The sequence below is a fragment of the Cervus elaphus genome, chromosome 1, assembly GCF_910594005.1.
Source record: "Cervus elaphus chromosome 1, mCerEla1.1, whole genome shotgun sequence".
Classification (NCBI taxonomy): domain Eukaryota; kingdom Metazoa; phylum Chordata; class Mammalia; order Artiodactyla; family Cervidae; genus Cervus; species Cervus elaphus.
In genome coordinates, this window is record NC_057815.1 from 98,087,847 (window position 1) to 98,108,792 (window position 20,946).

At 52.9% G+C, this 20,946-nt stretch overlaps 1 protein-coding gene across 4 annotated transcripts in view; it reads left to right on the forward strand.

Moving 5' to 3' along the window:
- Positions 1-19,574, forward strand: part of STX3 (syntaxin 3) — a 41,988-nt gene extending 22,414 nt beyond the window's left edge. Inside the window, exons 3-11 of one of the 4 annotated variants that reach the window (XM_043914462.1) lie at positions 5,634-5,733; positions 6,482-6,556; positions 7,581-7,648; positions 10,430-10,538; positions 11,577-11,650; positions 11,755-11,889; positions 13,577-13,687; positions 15,122-15,234; positions 17,738-19,574. In XM_043914462.1, the coding sequence (XP_043770397.1) occupies positions 5,634-5,733; positions 6,482-6,556; positions 7,581-7,648; positions 10,430-10,538; positions 11,577-11,650; positions 11,755-11,889; positions 13,577-13,687; positions 15,122-15,205 (756 nt within the window). In that variant the 3' untranslated portion in view covers positions 15,206-15,234; positions 17,738-19,574. Of the gene's footprint in view, positions 1-5,633; positions 5,734-6,481; positions 6,557-7,580; positions 7,649-9,374; positions 9,437-10,429; positions 10,539-11,576; positions 11,651-11,754; positions 11,890-13,576; positions 13,688-13,801; positions 13,913-15,121; positions 15,235-17,737 lie in introns of those variants that run through there. The other 3 variants (XM_043914481.1, XM_043914472.1, XM_043914489.1) reach the window with 3 other exon arrangements.
- The last annotated feature ends 1,372 nt before the right edge of the window (positions 19,575-20,946 follow it).

The window sequence follows — 20,946 nt, forward strand, 5'->3', positions numbered from 1 at the left end:
GTTTTTTTTATTATACCTGCACAGCATGTGACCTACAGTAAGTTTGTCTTCAGTAAATTTAAGTTTTTTCACCATTCTGTTCCCCAGTATATTTGTTAATGTATATATGTATATATACTGGAGAAGGAAATGGCAACCCACTCCAGTATTCTTGCCTAGAGAATCCTGTGTATAGAGGAGCCTGGTGGGCTGCTGTCCATAGGGTCACACAGAGTCAGACACGACTGAAGTGACTTAGCATGCATGCATATGTATATATACATATATATATATCACAAAGTCTGCTTTGGAGAATGTGGTCTGGAAATATCCTGGAAGGTGGATTAAAGTGCATCCCAGATAATGGGGGTTTGGGGAAGTGAAAAGGTTTCCCTCTTTACGTGTCTGAGGAACACAGCCCGTACCTCCTGCAGGATGGAGCAGAGTGGATTGCCTGTGAATGTCCTCTCGTGATAAAAGTACACAAGACTTTTATCTTTTGGACTTCTGGACTGCTTCCAGCAAGTAGGTCACCCCTGGTAATTTGCAAGGACTGACGGTGTGAATCACAGATGGTCAGAGAGGCATTTGCAAGGTGCAGATGCAGTCACAAGACCAGGAGGTTTCCAAATGTACTTTGCCCTGTGAAACTCCAGTGATTTCTCTCGCCTCCCAGTTATTACAGAAAGGGATTGACCCTTGGGTGTTGAGGCCTCACAGGCTGACTAAGCCAGGGTCTAGCAAATGGTAAACCTTAGATTTTTGTCTGATTCGCAGTTGTCTGCATATTTCCCTTGGTCTTTTTCTTCACTGGCAGAGAGGATGAAGTTTTAGAGGAAACAGGACCTGCCTGAGAGATGGTGTCTGTTCTGATTGTATCTGCTTATGTAACAAATCAGTCTGCCAGTTAGGGGGGGTGAAATAACCTTTCTGTAATACTGAGGGATTCTGTGGATTAGGAATTCAGGGTTCAGACAAGGGCCCAGTGGAGGTTTTTGTTTTTTTTCTTTCTGGCCCTGCTCTGTGATTTACAGGATCTCGGTTCCCTGAGCAGGGACTGAACCTGGGCCCCAGCAGTGAAAGCACTGAATCTTAACCGCCAGACCACCAGGGAACACCCAGAGGTGGGTTATTTTTGCTGCACAGTTTCTGGGGTCTTGACTAGCCAGAGTCTGGAATCTCAGAGATTTTTAACTCAGGCGTCTGGTGCCTGAAGGAGACACCAGGGTGTCTCAGAGGAGACCTGTATTTCACCTCTTTCTGTGGCTTGGGCTTCTCAGCACACTGGACTCAGGGTCTTTGGTTTGGTAGAGGCAGCTCGGGGCTCCAAGGCAGGCCCGGCGGCTGTGGAAGTCACACTGCCCATCATTTGTACTGTACGCTGTTGCCGAAGCAGTCATGAGCCTGCCTGATTCAAGAGAGGACTACACAGATGCCCCCTCTCAGTGAGGAGACGGAAGGGTTTGTGCCGTGACCACGGGGCCCATCACTGACTGTTTCCTTGGTCTGGCTGCGCTGGGTCTCAGCCGCAGCACGCAGAGCCCTTCACTGTGGTGCACGGGCCCTTCGTTACGGTGTGCGGGCTTCCCTCTCAGTACTGTTGCACAACGGGCTGAGTTTCCTTGTGGCCTGAGGGATCTTAGTTCCCCAACCAGGGATCAAACCCATGTCCCCAGCACTGGAAGGCAGATCCTTAACCACTGGACCACCAGGGACCACCAATATATTTCAGAAAGTAACATACAATAAGTAGGCATTGAGGATGTATCGGCTGCAAATTTAGCATGGTGATTCAAGAAAGAAAAATGTTTGGATCGGTTCCCTCGGTCAACAGAGCACTCCTTGGAGAAAAGGTCTTTCCAGGGAGCCTTGGTTAGAGAAAAGAAGGCCTGTGATGTTTATCAGAGGTCGCTGAGCCAGTCTCATGGAATGGTGAGTGGATTCCACACCTCCACCTGACACGGGCTGGACACACATGGGCCTGGGAGAAGATGAGCGTGGTTCTTGCACCCTCACCTGGTCCGGGAGACGGGGTTTGGATCTGAGAGATGCTGGGGTCAGACCTCGGTTTTGCCTCTTGCTGCCGTCACGGCCTTGACTGACATCCTCAGTCACGTCGCGCTGCAGTGCTCTCGTGCATAAGAAGGGGAGCGATGGGGCCGTCACAGCCGTCCGGGGAAGGGCCTTGTCTCTGGGACAGGTGTAGGTTAAGTCGGGTTTAGTTCTTAACGACATCGTTGTGCGGGGTGATGTCCGTCTCTTTAGAAGAACCTGAACACGCAGACAAACAGCGCTTGGATATTTCGATTCGGCACTTAGGTTTCCTGCTCGCCCTGCCCTTCCCAGGCGTTGGCTACCTGGCAGATGCACAAAAGGGAGTGAACTGCGCGTGCCTGCGACCTGTGTGTCTGCTCCTGCCCTGCAAATAGGGGCATCTGTGCCCGTTTTTAGATTGCACTTATATGTGTAGACTTGGATTACCGTGATATGAATGGTTTGCCTTGGAAACGAACACAGGTCATTCTGTCATTTCTGAGACTGCATCCAAGTACTGCATTTCGGACTCTTACTGACTGTGATGGCTACTCCATTTCTTCTGAGGGATTCCTGCCCACAGTAGTAGATATATAGTCATCTGAGTTAAATTCACCCATTCCAGTCCATCTTAGTTCACTGATTCCTAGAATGTCGACATTCACTCTTGCCATCTCCTGTTTGACCACTTCCAATTTGCCTAGATTCATGGACCTAACGTTCCAGGATCCTACGCAAAATTATTTTTTACAGCATCAGACTTTACTTCCATTACCAGTCACATCCACAACTGGGTGTTGTTTTTGCTTTGGCTCCATCTCTTCATTCTTCATGGAGCTATTTCTCCACTGATCTCCAGTAGCATATTGGCACCTCCCGACCTAGGGAGTTCATCTTTCAGTGTTCTGTCTTTTTGCCTTTTCATACTGTTCATGGGGTTCTCAAGGCAAGAATGCTGAGGTGGTTTGCTTTCCCTTCTCCACATTTTGTTAGAACTCTTCACCATGTCTCGTCCGTCTTCCGTGGCCTTACACGGCATGGCTCATAGTTTCATTGACTTAGACGAGGCTGTGGTCCATGTGATCAGATTGGTTAGTTTTCTGTGATTGTGGTTTTCATTCTGTCTGCCCTCTGATGGAGAAGGATAAGAGGCTTATGGAAGCTTTCTGATGGGACAGACTGGGGGGAAACTGGGTCTTGTTCTGATGGGCGGGGCCTTGCTCAGTAAATCTTTAATCCAATTTTCTGTTGATGGGCGGGGCTGTTTCCCTCCCTGTTATTTACCTGGGGCCAAACTATGGTGGAGGTAATGAGGATAATGAGGACCTCCTTCAAAAGGTCCCATGCACAGGCTGCTGCACTCAGTGCTCCCGACCCTGCAGCAGGCCACCGCCGACCCACGCCTCCACCGGAGACTCCTGGACACTCACGGGCACGTCTAGGTCAGCCTCTTGTGGGGTCACTGCTCCTTTCTCCTGGGTCCTGGTGCACAAGGTTCTGTCTGTGCTGGACTGGATGAAGCACAAGCTGGAATCAAGATTGCTGGGAGAAATATCAATAACCTCAGATATGCAGATGACGCCACCCATATGGCAGAAAGTGAAAATGAAAGTGAAAGAGGAGAGTGAAAAAGTTGTCTTAAAGCTCAACATTCAGAAAACTAAGATCATGGCATGCAGTTCCATCACTTCATGGCAAATAGATGGGGAGACAGTGGAAACAGTGGCTGACTTTATTTTTCTGGGCTCCAAAATCACTGCATGGTGATTGCAGCCATGAAATTAAAAGACGCTTACTCCTTGCAAGAAAAGGTATGACCAACCTAGACAGCATATTAAAAAGCAGAGACATTACTTTGCCAACAAGGTCCATCTAGTCAAGGCTATGGTTTTTCCAGTGGTCATGTATGGATGTGAGAGTTGGACTGTGAAGAAAGCTGAGTGCCGAAGAATTGATGCTTTTGAACTGTGGTGTTGGAGAAGACTCTCGAGAGTCCCTTGGACTGCAAGGAGATCCAACCAGTCCATCCTAAAGGAGATCAGTCCTGGGTGTTCATTGGAAGGACTGATGCTGAAGCTGAAACTCCAATACTTTGGCCACCTCATGCGAAGAGTTGACTCATTGTAAAAGACCCTGATGCTGGGAGGGACTGGGGGCAGGAGAAGGGGACGACAGAGGATGAGATGGCTGGACGCCGGTTCGACCCTTGGTCTGGGAGACCCCATGTGCCGCGGGGCAGCTGACCCGTGCGCCAGGACTCCTGAGCCCGCGCTCTCGAGCCGGGACTGCAGCTGCTGAGCCCCTGCGTCTAGAGCTGGTGCTCCACAGCCAGAGACGCCACCGCCGTGCGAATCCTGAACACCACACGGAGACCCAGAGCAGCCAGAAATATGAGTAAATATAAAAAGAGAGAACGCGTGTCTTTCCCCTGCTTTCTTTGCCAGTTGCAGAGCCGTGATCAGGTTTTCTTTTCCTTTTTTTGAAAGAAGTGGCTTATTCACTGGAGGAAGGGGCTGCTGGAAGCTGCATTGTGAATTGACTTTCCATTGCATCTCAGGGGCTAAGACCCTCCTGTGTGGCATCTTATGAGGTTTCTGTTTGTTGACTGTGGCCGTGTTGGCGTGCCCCTCGCTGTGGAGGGCAGGCAGGTGGACGTGGAGGCTTCAAGGTCTCTTCGATGCAAGCCACCCCCGCAGGGGCCGGGGGGCCGGGGGGCCGGGGCAGCTGGTGCCTGTGCAGATGGAGCGGAGGCTGAACTTAACACGCGGGCGGCAGAGCCCATGCGGGAATAAGGCATGGCTCCAAGTACTTGCTTTCTTTGTGTTCATCTGGCTACACCGGGTCTTAGCCGCAGCGTGTGGGAGCTTCTTCAGCTGTGTCATGGAGACGCTTGGTGTCAGCCCGTGGGCTCTAGTTCCCCGACCAGGGATTGAACCCAGGCCCCCCGCGCTGGGAGCAGGGAGTCCTGACCGCTGGACCTCCAGGGAGGCTCTGGGACTTTCCCCTGCACATCTGGCAGTCAGGAGCCAGAGAGGAGCGGGTCCGGCCGTCCGGGGCGGGCAGCTGGTGAGAGGCATTTCCCGGAACACGGGTCCAGGGGCACTCTGCGGCTCCCGGCCGGGACAGTCATCGCCTCGGCTCTCGCTTCCCCTCCCCTCCCCTCCCCTCACCTCCGTTTCCTTCTCTTCCCCTCACTCTTCACTGTTTCTCACCCTCTAGGTTTGTTCTCTCCCTTTCACTTTTCCTCTTTCCTTTCTCCCTGCCTCTCCTCCTCACCCATTGTTGTTCCTACTTCCAGAGCAGCTGAGGACCTGCCTGGTGTCCTGACCCTTCCCTCTGATGCTGCCTTGCTTTTCCTGGCTCTTCTTGACTCGGCCGGGACCCTCCATCCGAGGTGGGCAGTGTCTTCTTCCCAGGGAGCAGTGAAGACGCAGCCTCGCGGACGGCTGTTGGCACGCCTTTCTCTGACAGTGGGCGGGGTGCTCTCTGGGGTCGGTGGGCCTCAGAAGGCTTGCCCGGCATCACCGTCTCCTTCCACGAGCCCCGACGCTGGGCGGGGAGCCTTGTTTGCGGCCAGGTTCTCTCTCCTAACGCCAAGGCTGTGGTCTCTCTACTTACAGATCGAGGAGACGCGAGTCAATATTGACAAGATCTCCGAGCACGTGGAGGAAGCGAAGAGGCTCTACAGTGTCATCCTCTCTGCGCCCATCCCCGAGCCAAGTGAGTGAAGTGAGTGCGGCGCGGGCTCACCCGCCGCCGCGCCGCCGGCCTTGGGCTGGGCCTCGGTGGCCCTCTGTGAGCAGAGGGGAGGGTGCGTGCCGCGTCACCGCCCACCCTCCTCCACGCTGTCCTGCTCACACTGCCCCGCTACTGTCACCTTTAAAAAAAAAAGTTTTTTTTAACATCTATTTATTTATTAGGCTGCGCCAGCTCTTGGTTGCAGCACGTGGGATCTTTGCTGTTTCTGCAGCATGCAGACTCTTAAGTTGGGGCCTGGAGGATCTGGTTCCCTGACCAGGGGTCGAACCCGGGCCCCCTGCATTGGGAACGTGGAACTTTAGCCACTGGATCCCCAGGGACGCTCCCATCACCTCTGCTTCCCACGGCCCCACTTGGCGGGGCCTTCTGCTCCTTCCCGAGTCCCTCTCGTGACTGGCGGGGACTCACTGCTGCTGGCATACCGCGTCCCTGCCCCCGGCACCTCTGCTGTTTCCTCTGCCTGAAACGCTTCCCCAGTCCCTCCTTTTTTTCCACGACGTGTTTTTATTCTGTAGGTCGAGGCCAGGGTGCCTGGGAAAATGCCTTTAAACAATAAGCTTCCTGCGTTCTAATGACCGCTGTCTGGGGAGCCCCGGGATACGTACTGCCCTGGGCGCCTGAGAAAGCGCCGCACCTCCTCCAGCGATTGTTGTCGCTGATGAAGCCTTCAGTCTCTTCTGACTGGTTCTGCTGGCCTTTGTTTACCCAGAAACCAAGGACGACCTGGAGCAGCTCACTGCCGAGATCAAGAAGAGGGCGAACAATGTCCGGAACAAGCTGAAGAGTAAGCGGGCTAAGCGCGAGGCAGCCCCCCAGCATCTCACGCCTGGGGTCCGGCCCTCCTGGAGCAGAACTTCCTCAGGGGTGACATAGTGCATGGCATGTCTGCTTGTGACCTGGGCTCTGTCTCTGGAATGACGGATGACAGCCCCAGAACTTTGTCTGTGGCTGGGGGAGCGAGGACTGAAGCTTGGGGACGGGAATGGAAGTGTGCTTTCAGCTGGCGAATGTCTGGTGGCTCGGGTCCCTTAACGCGGTCCCTCGCCTTTTCCTGCTCCCGTTTCCTCTCCCAGCACCTGCGTGCGTGGGAACAGGTGTTAGTGATATGAAGGCTGCAGGCATCTCCCGGGGACCAGGTGCACCTCCCGTCACGCCACCCCCACCCCTGAGTTAGGCCAGGGTCCCGCGAGGCCGCTGTCATAGATTCAGTCCGTCTGCGAGCTCGGAAACTTCCTTAGGCCTGTGGCTGTTGTCTGCGTTTCGCCCCACTCACTGTCTGGTGATGCGTGCGTGCTGCTGGTCCGGGCGGGCAAGCGGCGTTGCCGAGCCTGAGGTGTCACTTCTTCGCCCGCGTGGGTCCGTCCTGCCTGTCTTCCTGGCGGTGGGCGGAGGTTTGCGGCGGCCGCTTCCGGGCGCGCCGGCTGCGCGCTCGCGTTTGATGTCACCTTGGCGTTGCGAGGGGACCCTGCTGCGCTCCCAGTTCACAGCCCGGAGAGCGGGAACTCTGGGGGCACGCGGCCTTTCCGGGGGACACGGACGCGGCAGGGCGGGGATTTGAGCCGGGTCTCTCGGGGACGGGGAGACTCGTGCTGGTAACTGCTGCGCTGGGACGTGGCCGAGGGGGACCTTGGGCTGAAGGTCGTGGAGCGCGTGTTCTGGGGCCCAGACGTGAGCCGGCTTTTGAGACAGGACCTGCCTGCTGCTGGTCTCCCGGGCCGGCGTGTGTGTGAGAGAGGGGCTGCATCGCACGGTGTTTCTTGGCGGAGAGCAGGGGCCGCGTTGCTGGAACAACCTTCTCTCCCACCCAGGCATGGAGCAGCATATTGAGGGGGACGAGGTGCGGTCGTCGGCAGACCTTCGGATCCGCAAATCCCAGGTGAGATTCTTCTTGGCCTGACAACCGTCTATTCCAGTCTTTTAATTTTTCTTTCCTTAGCTGTGGAGTCTTTTTTATTTTTTTTTAAATATTTATTGAAGTAGAATTGATTTACAATATAGTGTTAGGTTCATATATACAGCAAAGTGATTCAGTTATGACACATACACGCATATGTGTATTTCTTTTTCAGATCCTTTTCCATGGTAAGTTATCTCAAGATACTGAATATAGTTCCTTGTGCTATACAGTAAACCCTGTTTTATGTATAGTAGTGTGTGTCTGTTAACCCTCTACTCCTAATTTATCCCCCCACCTCCCCTCTGGTAACTGTAAGTTTGTTGTCTGTTTTGTAAATAAATTCATTTGTATTAGTTTTTAGATTCCACATACTTAATACCAGTGATGTTATATGACATTTGTCTTTGACTTACTGCATTTAAGTGAGATACTGTTTAGGTACATCCACGTTGCTGTGAATGGCAGTATTTCATTCTTTTTCACGGCAGAGTATTATTCCATTGCATATACATGTCACATCTTCTTTATCCAGTCATCTGTTGATGGACACAGATTGCTTCCATCTCTTGGCTATTGTGAATAGTGCTGCGGTGAACACTGGGGTCTTGTATCTTTTCTAATTAGAGTTTTCATCTTTTCTGGATCTGTGCCCAGGAGGGGGATTGCTGGATCATATAGCAGGCTCTATTTTTAGTTTTTTAAGGAACCTCCATCCTCTTCTCCATAGTGACACCAATTTACATTCCCACCAACAGTGTAGGAGAGTTAGTTCCTTTTTCTGGCTGTGGATCTTTAAAAACAACCAACCAACCAAACCTTATTTGGAACTCAGTGTGAAGAACTGGTAGAGGGGAGCTGCCCAGGTCGAAGTGGGGGACAGAGCTGGAGGTCCTCTCAGGAGGCGCCCGAGGTTCCCAGAGCATGGGTGAGGGTGTAGTGGGCCTCCTTGGTTTACAGGAGAGGAAACCGAAGTCTTCTTTCTGCAGACTGTTGGTCGTCAGTTGTCCAGCTTGGAGTCAGGCTGTTTGGTGGTCATCAAAGATATGATCCTTCTCCCTGAAGAACGGGCATGATGTTCCAGTGTCACAAGGAAGCTATGACATAGGACCCGCAGGAGAGAGGGTAGGAAGACGGGATCAGTCCTTGTGCTGCCAGCATCAGAAGAGCCTGGAAAGACTGAGGTGCCCAGAGGAGGCTGGGCCTTGGATGGGCAGGATGCTGATATGGGCAGGCTCAGGGAGAGGTTATTCTTGGGGGCACGGGGGCAGGAGTGGTGTGTGTAGTCGGGTGGGTAGGGGCAGACGTGAAGAGAACAGTCTGTCTAGAGACAAGAGTTTGTCACAGGATAGTGGGCGTTCAGTTTTCGGTGGAGGACCCAGTGCCATATTCCTGGGGCCTTTGACTGTGGTCTCGGGAGTTTGGATCTGATCAACTAGCTGGTATGCATTTACTTTGGGTTGCAATCTGTTAGGATAACCTGGTAGCCATTTGAAAACTGGATCAGCCTGGGGAAGAGACGAGGGGCGGGTGGGTCTCTCATTGGGTTTTTGTAATGATTTTGGTCTGAATTTGCCTGGTGATGGTGGGTTTAAACAAGTGTAGATATTGGTGATTTGGCAAAGGAAAAACGTTTGTTGGGGCTTGATGCTGAGAAGTGGGCAAGGAATAAAAGTGATGATTTGCGTTTAGGCACCAGGGCTGTTGATGGAATGCATTGAGTCAGAAGCAAGAAAATTTGAAGCAGGACACGCTGGGCGATCAGTTTGAGTAAGAACGCAAAGGTCTTTGGATGTGGAGGGGAGTCGGGCAGGGCCTCTGGGATTCCCAGAGTATCTCCGTTGGCCTCAGCTACTCTGTGAATTCAGCAAGACGGGTTAACAGATACTGAAAACATGCTTTGAAAAGGTGAGCTGGCATTCCCAGTGGTGTGAAGTCAGGAAGCCAAAAAAACTGAGTCTTGTACCTGGTCTTTGGTTTTTTCTTTTGTTTTTCTTTTTGATTTCTTTTACAGTTTTGAAAGGTTCCTTTCCAGTTACAGTTATTACACCATCTTGGCTGTATCCCCCTGTTGGAAAATGCATGCTTGAGCCTATCTGACACCAGGACTGTGTGCCTCCCTCTTCCCCACCTGTCTGTCCCCTCTGCACCTTCCCACTGGTCACCGCAGTCTCTTCCCTGTATCTGTGAGTCTGCCTCCTTTCTGTTAGATTCATAGTTTGTTGTAGTTTTTAGATTCCGCATGTAAGGTGGAAGATGTTATACAGTATTTATCTTTCTCTGACTTATTTCACTTGGCATAATACCCTCTAGATCAATCTAGGTTGTCACAAATGGCAAGATTTCCATTTTTAATTGCTGGGTAGTATTCACTGTCCATGTATGTATAGGTGTGTGTCACATCTTCTTTATCGAGTCCTTTGTTGGTTGATACTTGGGGGGATTACACCTCCTGGCAGTTGTAAATAATTTAGCTCTTGTGATCACTGGGGTGCGTGTATCATTTTGAATTAGTTTATATAGATATAGATGTATACACCCAGAAGTGGAATTGTTGGGTGAAATGGCAGCTCTGTTTTTAGGTTTTTTGAGAAACCTCCATACCGTTTCCCAGCGCTGCACCAGTCTGCCGTCCCACCAAGAGCTGCCCTTGGCCGTGCAGTCCCAGCTCTGGAGCTGCCGTGGGCGAGGCTGGGGCCGGGGCTCTGAGCCTGCGCCCCCTTTGCCTCCTGGGGGCTCATGGCCTTGACCTTGTCCCCGCAGCACTCTGTCCTGTCCCGGAAGTTTGTGGAGGTGATGACCAAGTACAACGAGGCCCAGGTGGACTTCCGTGAGCGCAGCAAAGGGCGGATCCAGCGGCAGCTCGAGATCAGTGCGTGTTTGAAGCGTGTTCTGCGCCCCTCTCCTGACCTGTCAGGCGCTGGTCTGTCCGGTCGTCAGGCCCAGGGAGACGGGGCCTCCGGGTGGTTTCTGCCTTCCCTTTTGCGCCCCAGCCGAGGACGGGGCTCATGGCACTGCTGCTGCCCGGATGTCGTATCTTAGGCTGAAAGCGGGTGGCTCAGTGGTACCAGGGCCAAGTCGTTGGTTGCCATGGGAACCAGCATTTCCACATCCATGGAGGGAAGTACCTGCTACACAGCCCTGCTGCCTGGGGCTCCTGGCATCTTTGCTGCCTGCTTGACGCAGAGAACGGTGCCGGTTGCCCCATTTGTGTAAAGGAGTTAATACAACCTCACTCTTTAGGAATAAGTAACTTTAGGAATCGGTAGGAATCAGGGCCCTGCGGGGTGGACCGTGCTCTGAGCGCAGGAACTGAATGAACAGGCTGCAGGCAGGGAAGGCAGGCCGGCCGGGCCTGGGACAGGGCGCGCTTGGGCGGAGCAGGGTGGGGATGAGCCGGTGGGAGGGAGGGCTCACCCAGCACCGGCTCCTTGTCCTGTGGGCCCCGTGGCGGAGTGAAGGGGCCCGGAGACGTTCCGGGCTGTGAGGAATATAATCAGACACGGACTTCAGGCGGGTAACTGCTGATAAGGTCGAGGCTGGATTGGGGTAGGGGGGACATCAAGAAAGGCGAGCAGGCTTGTAAAGGCCACAGTCTTTAGAGTGAAACTTACTGCGCTTCCCCTGGGATTTCCAGGTGGCTCAGTGGTAAAGACTCGTCTGCCAATGCAGGAAACACAGGAGGTGTGGGTTCGATCCTTGGGTTGGGGAGATCCACTGGAGGAGGAACTGGAAACCCACTCCAATGTTCTCGTCTGGAAAGTCCCATGGACAGAAGCCTGGCGGGCTACAGTCCTCAGGGTTGCAAAGTCGGACGCGACTGAGCGCCTGACTACGGCCGTTTTCAGGGAATTTTTGAAATGATGAGCTTTGATCTTCTATCTGAGGCTCTCCTTCTTTTGTTATAAAGCTGGCAAAAAGACCACCGACGAGGAGCTGGAGGAGATGCTGGAGAGTGGGAACCCTGCCATCTTCACCTCGGGGGTGAGTGATGGTGTGGGGTTGGGGGGTGGGAGCCCTGCAAGGGTGCCTGGGGGGCTGTGGCAGGCCTGGGGGCCGATGGTCCATCTCTCTGTGGCCCGCTGTAGATCATCGACTCTCAGATTTCCAAGCAAGCCCTCAGCGAGATTGAGGGCCGGCACAAGGACATCGTGAGGCTGGAGAGCAGCATCAAGGAGCTCCACGACATGTTCATGGACATCGCCATGCTGGTGGAGAACCAGGTGAGGCCGTGGGTACTGCGGGGGCAGGGCGGGGACGTGGCCTGAGGCTTCCTGAGGAGGGCAGGGCGGAGGGGGTTGGCTCCAAGAAAGCCAGGGTGTTGAGTGTGGAGGGAGCAGCATTGGGAGTTGCCGTAGTGGAGTCCCAGAATCCCAGTATCCCGGTGCAGGAGGGCACCTGGGATGCTGGGGCTAGGAGAGCTGTAGCCTCGTTACCCCGGCCTGGAAGTCACGTCTAATTAATGTGAGGTTTGATGTGTTCTGTAACGTACCTGTTCGCTCCGGCCTTGAGATCATCATCATCATTATTTTTTATTAGCACACGGGTTCTTAATGGTGATGCCTTAAAACAGTCTCCTGATAGGAGCTATCAGCGTTTCACTGGTGACACTGCAAACATGGGGTCTTTCCCCCAGATTATGGTGAAAAGTTAGGTGTAATGGAGATTTTTATGTTTTTCCATTTTTGCTTTTTCTTCTAAATGAGTTTTTCCAAAAAGGTTGACTGTTGGGACGGTTTTTTTTGCTGAGGAACAACAAAAGCAATGAAGGGACAGCAAAAGTAACATTAGTGGGAAAACTGGAGTCCGTCATGGTGCTTAGCTTGACACCTGCTTTGTTCCGGGCCAGCTTGCCCAGGGACGGACGGCTCTGTTCCCTGCCTGTGGCGTCACCGTCACATATCACATGGCTCCTGCTTCTTAGGATGCGGTTAAATTCAGTGACATGTCACGGTTGGGGGCCACTCTCACCATGAGCTCCCCATGGCTCCGCCACCTGGAAAGGATCCGAACCTGCTTCCTGTGGAGCAGGAATCCTAACGGAGCCCGAGCGCTGCCTGGCTGGTTTTGACACCAGTTTCCTGCTCCGGGCTGGGGTACCTCTGCTCCATCCCCTTCCACCCTTGGAGACCATTCCTCCTGTCCCTCCATCCGCACTCTTGTCTTTTTCCCCCACACTGCCTTGCCGAGGAACTGGTTTGAGAGTCAAGTGATGGTAAGTGCCGTTCTCTCTGCCAGAAAGCCAGGGGTTGCAGGGAATGAAGGTCTAGGTGGGTGGAAGGAATTCCCATCTTAAGATGCACAGAAGTCAATTGGAAAGACTGAACTTCCGGTCAGGAAGTAACAGCTGGGGAAAGGTCGGGAATCTTACCAAGAGACCATGACCTCTTAACCAGATAACTCAGGTAAAACCAATGTCTTGTTACTTACAGGGCCTGGGGATACCTTAGAGAAAGCATCCGTCCCCACCTCAGCTGTTAGTAAACACCCGTCGTGCGCCGGGTACTTTCTGTAGTAGCCGGCACTCGGCTCAGACTGAACGAACTTGGTTCAGATCTGAGTGACCAGGAAGAGGCCAGCCTCCTGGCAACATGAGATGTATTCTGGCTTCTCTTCTCACACGTTTCATTTTTTAAAAAAAGGGGAGGGGGGACCCTTCAGGATACTCCAGGCCTCTAGACCATGTGCTCCTGGCGTGCAGGGCGTGGTCTCTCACGAAGTAAGTGAGTGAGTGGATATCTCGGGGCCGGGTGACTGCCGCCTCGACCTGGGGAAGCACAGGCAGTCACAGGGAGGTGTGCGGGGTTGCCCCGTGGAAGGCCGCACGGGCAGGGTTCTGGGCGCTCCCCGTGGCGCTGGGACCGTCCCGGGGTGCATGTCCAGGGCGTGACTGGAGCCTGTCCTCTGCAGGGGGAGATGTTAGATAACATAGAGCTGAATGTCATGCACACGGTGGACCATGTGGAGAAAGCTCGGGAGGAGACCAAAAGAGCCGTGAAGTACCAGGGTCAGGCCCGGAAGGTGAGCCCCCTCGCTGCCCCCGGAGGACAGGGTCCATCGTGTGAGCTCTCTCGCTGTCTCCTCCCTCTCCCCGTCTCTGTCTCTGCCGCCGCCACCTCTGGCATCCCGGGAAAGGGCGCCATGATTGACCGTATTGAGAACAACATGGACCAGTCCGTGGGCTTCGTGGAGCGGGCCGTGGCAGACACCAAAAAGGCGGTCAAGTATCAGAGTGAAGCTCGCAGGGTGAGCCCTGCGTCTCGGCGGGACCGGCCGGCTTCTCCTCTCCCTGGTCGCCCCCATCCATGTCCCTGAGATTCCCCCCCACCTTCCCTTTGTCCGGCCTCCTCCAAAAGCCTTCCTCAGCTCTCCCTAGGGAGTAGCTCCCCCCCCCCCCCCAGCATGTCCTGTATGGATCTGGCTCCCACTGTCCCCACTCAGGAGCCCACACGGGCAGGCAGCTCTGCGGGGTGGACCTGTCGCTGCCCAGCGTGGCTGCTGGTCGGCGGGCGGAGCTTGTGCTCCTCGCGGCCTTCCACTCGATAGCCCACACCTGTCCTCGTTCGTCTCTTTTTCCCTGCTGTGAACCCAGGTGTGTGCTCATGGCTATGAACGCCGTCTCTCAGGGCACGCCTGTGTTTTCTACTTGATAGATCAAACAGTTAAGAATCACTGAAGTCCCTGGCCACCTAGAAAGTGTAGGAACCTGGGATTCAAATTCAGGGTCCAGCTCAGCTCTTTCCATCACATCATCCTGCCCCACCGCCCGCTCCCGCCTCTAGTTCTGGTGCCCCTGTTGCTTGGAGTATCTCTGCCCAGTCACTGCGGTTGCCAGCTCTGCTGGGGTTTGCTTTTTAGCCTGCTCTTTTCTGACTTTGCGCTCTGATATTTTCATTCTTCAGTTCTTTTTCTTCTAACTTTACCTGTTGCTTGGGCAGGGGTCTAGGGAGCTGGGGAGTTATTTCACATGATGAGTCCTGTCCTGTTCACAACAGGACCTGCACTTTCAGACCCTCAGTCACTGTCCTGGGTTTGACAGGTGGGAGTGTTCTTTGGGGGAGAGATGGATGGGGGTTTGCATTTAGGAGGACTGTGTCAGAAACGTCTTCATACTCCCCCTTGAGGAGGAGGAACTCAGTCACGTTGTACCTTGGCGTGTTGCTGCTTAGAGGCCCGTGACAGTTGGGTTGCGCCGTCCACACGTGAGGGCTGCAGTGTGGGCCCGGAGCTGATGGGGGCTCCGCATTTCCATCTGCTGGCACTGCCAGTGCAGAGGCGACTCAGGAAACAAGATATTCCGGTGCGACGTCCTTATGTAGTGATGTCAGCTTTTCATTTCACTCTGTTTGGGTCGATAAGATGCTTCCGGTGCACAGGTGGGTTTTGGATGGCTGACTGGCTTTTTGGTGGTTTGTAATAATGATTTGTTTTTATTTCTCTTATCCCTCTCTCCAGAAATTGCTAATTTTCATTGTGGTAGTAGTTGTGTTGCTGGGCATTTTAGCATTGGTTATCGGACTTGCCGTTGGGCTGAAGTGAGGGCGGCCCGGAGGCGGCCGTGCTGACATGTAAGTAAAGGGAAGGCTCTCGGGGCTCTCCGGTTCTGCTTCTCCACCCCCGGCTGTCAGCCCCGCGCCTCCTCTGACCTCCGTCTCGTCCTGCTCTCGGGTCCTGGCTGCAGCGGGGCCTGGGTGCTCGTCGGTCTGTACCCCGAGGGGTCTGGCCCTGCTCCCGCTCCTGTGTCCATGTGTTCTTCATTCATTTCCTGAGCACCTCATCTTCACGTCCCATCCCAAGCAAGCCTGCTCCTCCGCTGGGCGCGGTCTCCAGCCGGGATCTGGGGCGTGTCCTCTGAGTTCTTGCTGTCTTTCAGGGCTGTTGGGCTTTGCCTTCCCTTTCCTTTCCTTGTAAATGAAGCTTTGAATCCGGATTCATGACTGTAGGGTTTTGTTAGTGGCTGACTGGCTGGATCTCGAATGATACGGTAGCTACGGTTTTTTGAGTGTGCAGTTGTGCCAACACCTAATACAGGCATCATTGACTCCTCACACCACCTTCAGGAGACAGGCGCTGTTATCATCTCTGTTTTATAAATGAAGATGCTCAGGCTTAGAGAAGTAAAGTAACAGGGCCAAGTTTGAGCACACAGCTAATAATGGACCTAGGGGAATTCTTTCTATGTCTGAGCTACTCTTCGTAAAACAAGGTGGCCATTTATCATTGTCTGCAAAGTCTAGAGAGTCTTAGAGGATGGTGACTTTAAAATTTAGGATATGAATTTGTAAAAAATCTGGTAAAAACAATAGAGCTGACCACTGAATCAGGGTTTCATGTATGTAGCAGCAGCATGACAAGAGTGATCTGGTTATTGGGGCTGTGAAGACTTCTGTGACCTCTGAAGTATTTTTCTGAATAAAACAGCATTTATGTATGGTTAAAAAAAGACCGATAAACACTGAAAAGTTGAACAGAATTAACTTTCAGTATTACTGCTGATAACCTTGTGGCACATTCACACACTCGGATGTGGTTTTACAGCATTCAGACTATGTTATCAACAGGTTGGTACCCAGTTACAAGGTCACAAGCATCATTTCACAACACTCAAATCTCTTTGGGAATCTCATGTTCAACACAAGATTGTGACTATACTCTCAATTATTTAACATGTTCCCAATGTTGGAGGTTTGCTATTATTGTTTTGCTGTGACTAACAGTATGATTAACTTTTATAATGTTTTTCTCCTTTTTACAAATTCATAGAAGGTGGGTTACTGAGGTAATAGAGTGATACCAGAGCTGACCCTTCACTTTTTGCCTCAGTTTGCCTTTTCTTCCTTCCTCCTTCTCCCATGTGACTAGAGGGTCTCAAAGTCAGATTATTATTTTTACCCTAAATATTCAACTTCTTGAGACATACATCCATTAGGTGGCTGATCCCTCATAAGTAATTAATTGATTTGCTTTTTTTCCCTTCCTGGTACTTGGACTCTAGTCCTTGACATTTTTTTGGTTGTAGCTGGAAAGGATATTAAGAAAAGGTATAGTATCTCTCCATATCCATGGATGAAAGATGTCTTCCAAATTCACAGGGCCCCTCACCATTCCTAAGTCCAGGCATTCAGAATGTAAATCATTTTGTAAAATGAGGCAGCTGATCAATCCATTGTTTTTAGCTGACTTACCAACTTCTAAGATGCTAAGTTGCTGAGCCCTTGATGGGTCGCTTTCTTATTCCCTGACCACATCCGGACAGACTGGCAGGCAGGCCTGGACTTGTCTCCTGTGCGTGACCCGAGGGGGTCAGACCTCTGAACAGAAGACACCCTACGTTTGTGCCCCCAGTAGCGCTCTAGGATAACGGCATCACCCCCGTTTTCAGGGAAGCTCGGTGGAGCTCAGGGAAATTAGGAACTTGCCCAAAGCCTGCTCAGCTCGCAAGGTAGAGTGGCCATGACAGGACTCCTGGACTTTCCCGTGTCCTGTTCACTGTGCCTTTCTGCTTCTGAGACAGGCTGGGCGGGCGCAGAGCAGGTGAGAAGTCTCCAGTACCAGTAAGCCTCTGAGCTTGCATTCGGAACTGATGGGGGCCCGGTACACAGCATGGCTGTCTTTCTCCAGCGAAGGTGCCTCTCTACCCCACGTCCATCCACGGAACTGACAGCCCCTGGGAAGGGTTGTAAGAGGCCCAGGGGTTTCCCTTTTTTCCCCCTCTCTCTCTTGTAACAGGGCTTTTGGATCTTCCCAGGTGGCTCAGTGGTGAGGAATCCGCCTGCCAAGCAGGAGATGTGGGTTCAATCCCTGGGTCAGGAAGATCCCCTGGAGAAGGAAATGGCAGCTCACTCCAGTATTCTAACCTGGGAAACCCTATGGACAGAGGAGCCTGGCGGGCAGTAGTTCGCGGGGTCAGAGTGGGACACAACTGAGCGGCTCTATAGAACAGGACGTTGGGTCCCTTGCATGGGGGTGTTTACTTCAGGCCCCGTCGAGGGACGCCTGTCGGATGTGGTGGGTGCGCGTTGACTTCTCCACGAATCTGTGTGCAGCTCCTCTCTCCTCTCCGCCTTCCAGGTGTGGCCGAGTCTTACTGTCGCTCTTCACCGTCACCCTGGGTGCTGACCGACCAGCATCTCCCCCCTGCCTGTCGTAGAGCCCGGTTTCACCCCAGCCTGGTGTGGCCGCCACCCCTGTCTTCAGATGGGAGCGGAGTGTGAATGGCCTTCCTGAGAGAGTGAGCCCCATGCCTTTGTTTCCCTGTAACCACCCCTGGACCCGACCCGGCAAACGGTCCCGCCCGGAGGAGCCTCAGCTCCCGATGCAGCCCGCGCCACCCTTCCTGCCCCCCAGCTCTGAAGCGCCTTCTCCTGGACTGCAGGAACCAAGCTAGCTTCTCCGTCTCCCCTCGATGTGTCAAACTGCGTCCTGTGCCTCGGAGAGCCTCGCCGAGCCCTCCCCAAGGCACTGTGCTGTCTACCTCACGAGTTCTCCCCAGCATTGTGATGGTTGGGTGTTTTCAAAAGTGGGCTATCTTTAACAAAATAAGGGGATTCTTCCAAGTTTGGCAACAGTAAGACTTGGGCCTGAGTCTCCAGCCTGGCAGGATCCCAGTCATCCCAGCTTATTGTCCTTGCCTGAGGGCAGGAGGCGCTGGCAGAGGTTGCCGTGGTCTCGGAAGCTGACTTCTCTGAAATGCAGCCTTGAAATGAAGCTCTCAGTGTGCTGAGCTCCGTGGCTGACTTCCACCTCTGTCTCTGTTGTACGTCCTCACGTGGACTCAGGGAGGCACCACCTGAGACTGTCCTCTGAGGTTGCTGTCTGTCCAGGCTGGGCTGTGGGGTCACCGTTCCCACGTCTGGGCCTGGGGAGCTGGCTGTTTACTGCTAGAGCGATGGCAGAGAAGCCGCTGCGGGGAGGCCCAGAATAACCAGTCCTGTAAAATCAGCCAGGGCTGAGGTGCTTGATTGAGTCTCAGGCTCTGGGGAGCTTTCAGACAGGGGCAGCTGTGAGTATTCAGGCATTTCATGTGTTCCAGATGTATTTTTATAATCGTTATGTGTGACATGTATGTACATACATGCATGGGTCTCTCAGGAAGTAGGGAACTGGAAATGAGGATATTCGAACCTCAAAAGAGTAACTTGAGCTAGGCCAAAAATCAGGTAAGAGACTTTGGCTTACCTGCAGCTGCATCATAATAGAAAGGTGATCTTCTCATGTCATAGGGAAACTTGCTGTTTTCTGCACAAGCGCTCAGAGAACCCAGATGGCTGGGGTGGGCACCAGGCCGGTCCCCGTTAGCAGACAGAAGGCGGGACGAGCGCGACACCCCTCCCTGCTTGCTGCCTGGGCTGGGCTTGTCCTGAGAACACCCCATCGCAGTCTGGTATCGTTCGCGTGACCGCGGGGGTGTTAAGCCAGCTCGGGAAGCCAAGGTCCACTCAGCAGTCTTCCTGCTCCCAGGTTAGATGCCTTGTGGCCCCACTTGTCATGGAGGAAGCAACAGCCAGGAAATTTTTAAGCGTAGTTTCTGTGCTGAGCCAGTGTAAGCCCCCGAGACTCCCGGCTGGTCCCGGCCAGCCTCCCGATTCATACCTCAGCTTTGACTTTAGTGCTTTCTAGGAGAGGGGAGCAGCCTGACACAGGCACCCCGCCTTCCTGTGCCAAGGCTACTCACTCAGCCAGCGCCCAGCACTCGGACGGAGCCGAGGGGCCCCCATCGCCTGTGGCTGTGATGTCTGACTCTGGCCGGGCTTCAGCAATGCGGCAGCCAAGCGCCAATCACAGACCTGTGCTCTCCTGAGACTGAGGCCGGAGGCTTATCATTTGGATACAACAAGTGAAGGGTTTTTTTGTTCTTTTTTTAAAATGTAAACTGGATGATTTTAATTGCTAATTTAAAAATAAATGACTCTATATACCGATTGTGAAGTGGTTCTGGCTCCAGGTCCCTGTGAAACACTTAGTGATGGGCTGCCCCAGGTGGTGACTTTTGTTTAGGTTTTGGAAAGGGGTGAAAAAATTTTTTAACCGTGTGCTAGAGCAGGTGGATTGAAAGTTCTAATTTTTGACAATGGTTTAACTCCCAAAGAATGCACTGTAAAGATCCATGTATTTGGATCTTAGATTTCAAGGGACTCCCCCCAAAAGGCTTTGGTTTACTCACTGAGAATATCTGTGGCTCTGGGGGAAAGTGGGGTGAACCTGATTTGATGGTAGCTGCAAGGCAGAACAGAATATGAAAATAGGAGCTTGCTGTTGATCAGATCTGTGAATCACTCACTGAAAGGTGATGTGTCTCTTAGCATCCTGGGTTCTAGAAGCCAGATCCATCTTGCTTTCCCTTCACGTCCGCTTCCGCGCCCAGACCCATCCCTGTCTGCCTTCCTCTGAAACCCTCTCTGCAGTGACGTCATTTCTCACCTGCTTTTTCTTTCCTCATCTGGATGAACAGAAGAAGATCATGATCATGATCTGCTGCGTTATCCTTGCGATTATCTTAGCTTCTACTATTGGGGGCATATTTGCCTGAAAAAAAAAAACAGGTGAGCCATCTCTGGGGGCCGGGGGTGGGGTGGGGGTCAGACCTGTTTTCACTTGAGATGCTCGTGTCCTGAAGGCTGTTTGTCACCCGTTTGTCATGCCTTAATCTGCATGGGATTGGGTGCTGGAGTTACGGTTGGAGAAAACCGAGAAACAGAGGGAAATGAGTGAAGAGGGAGCTGGTAGAACACAGGTGGATGAGGAGACAGAAGGTGGCCATCTGTCTTGTAAGCAGGTCTGCCAGCAGGGGGTTTTGTTGGGAATCCTTTGCCTAAGAGTGTTGGCTTCCTGTAGTGAAGGCTCTCCCTCAGTAAAGGCTCTCCTGTAGTGAAGGCTTTGGCACGTGGGAATGGTGGAGAACAAATTCGTTATTGACTGGAAGCACCCTGAAACTCTGGAAGAGGGCCACAGGGTGAACCCAAAATAAGTAACGTTCTTCCCTTCCTAGGTTAGGCAGGTTTTTGCAGGCCTGTGAGTTGTTCTTCATGCCTGTAGACAGGAGTGGTGACCCTGGCTGCAGCCACCCCGGTGTATGATCTATGATCTCCCCGTTTCTGTCGTCCCTTCAGCCCTCACAGATGGACCCTCACCTGCTTTCTCATCCTTCTTCCACCTCTTGGGGCCGCCACTTCGCTGCCGCAGACTCCTCCCAAGTTCTTCTTTCCATTGTGAAACCTCGTATGACACAGGACCTCAACCATCTCCCCATTCAAAGTGACGCAGAGGGAGACTTAGGAGAA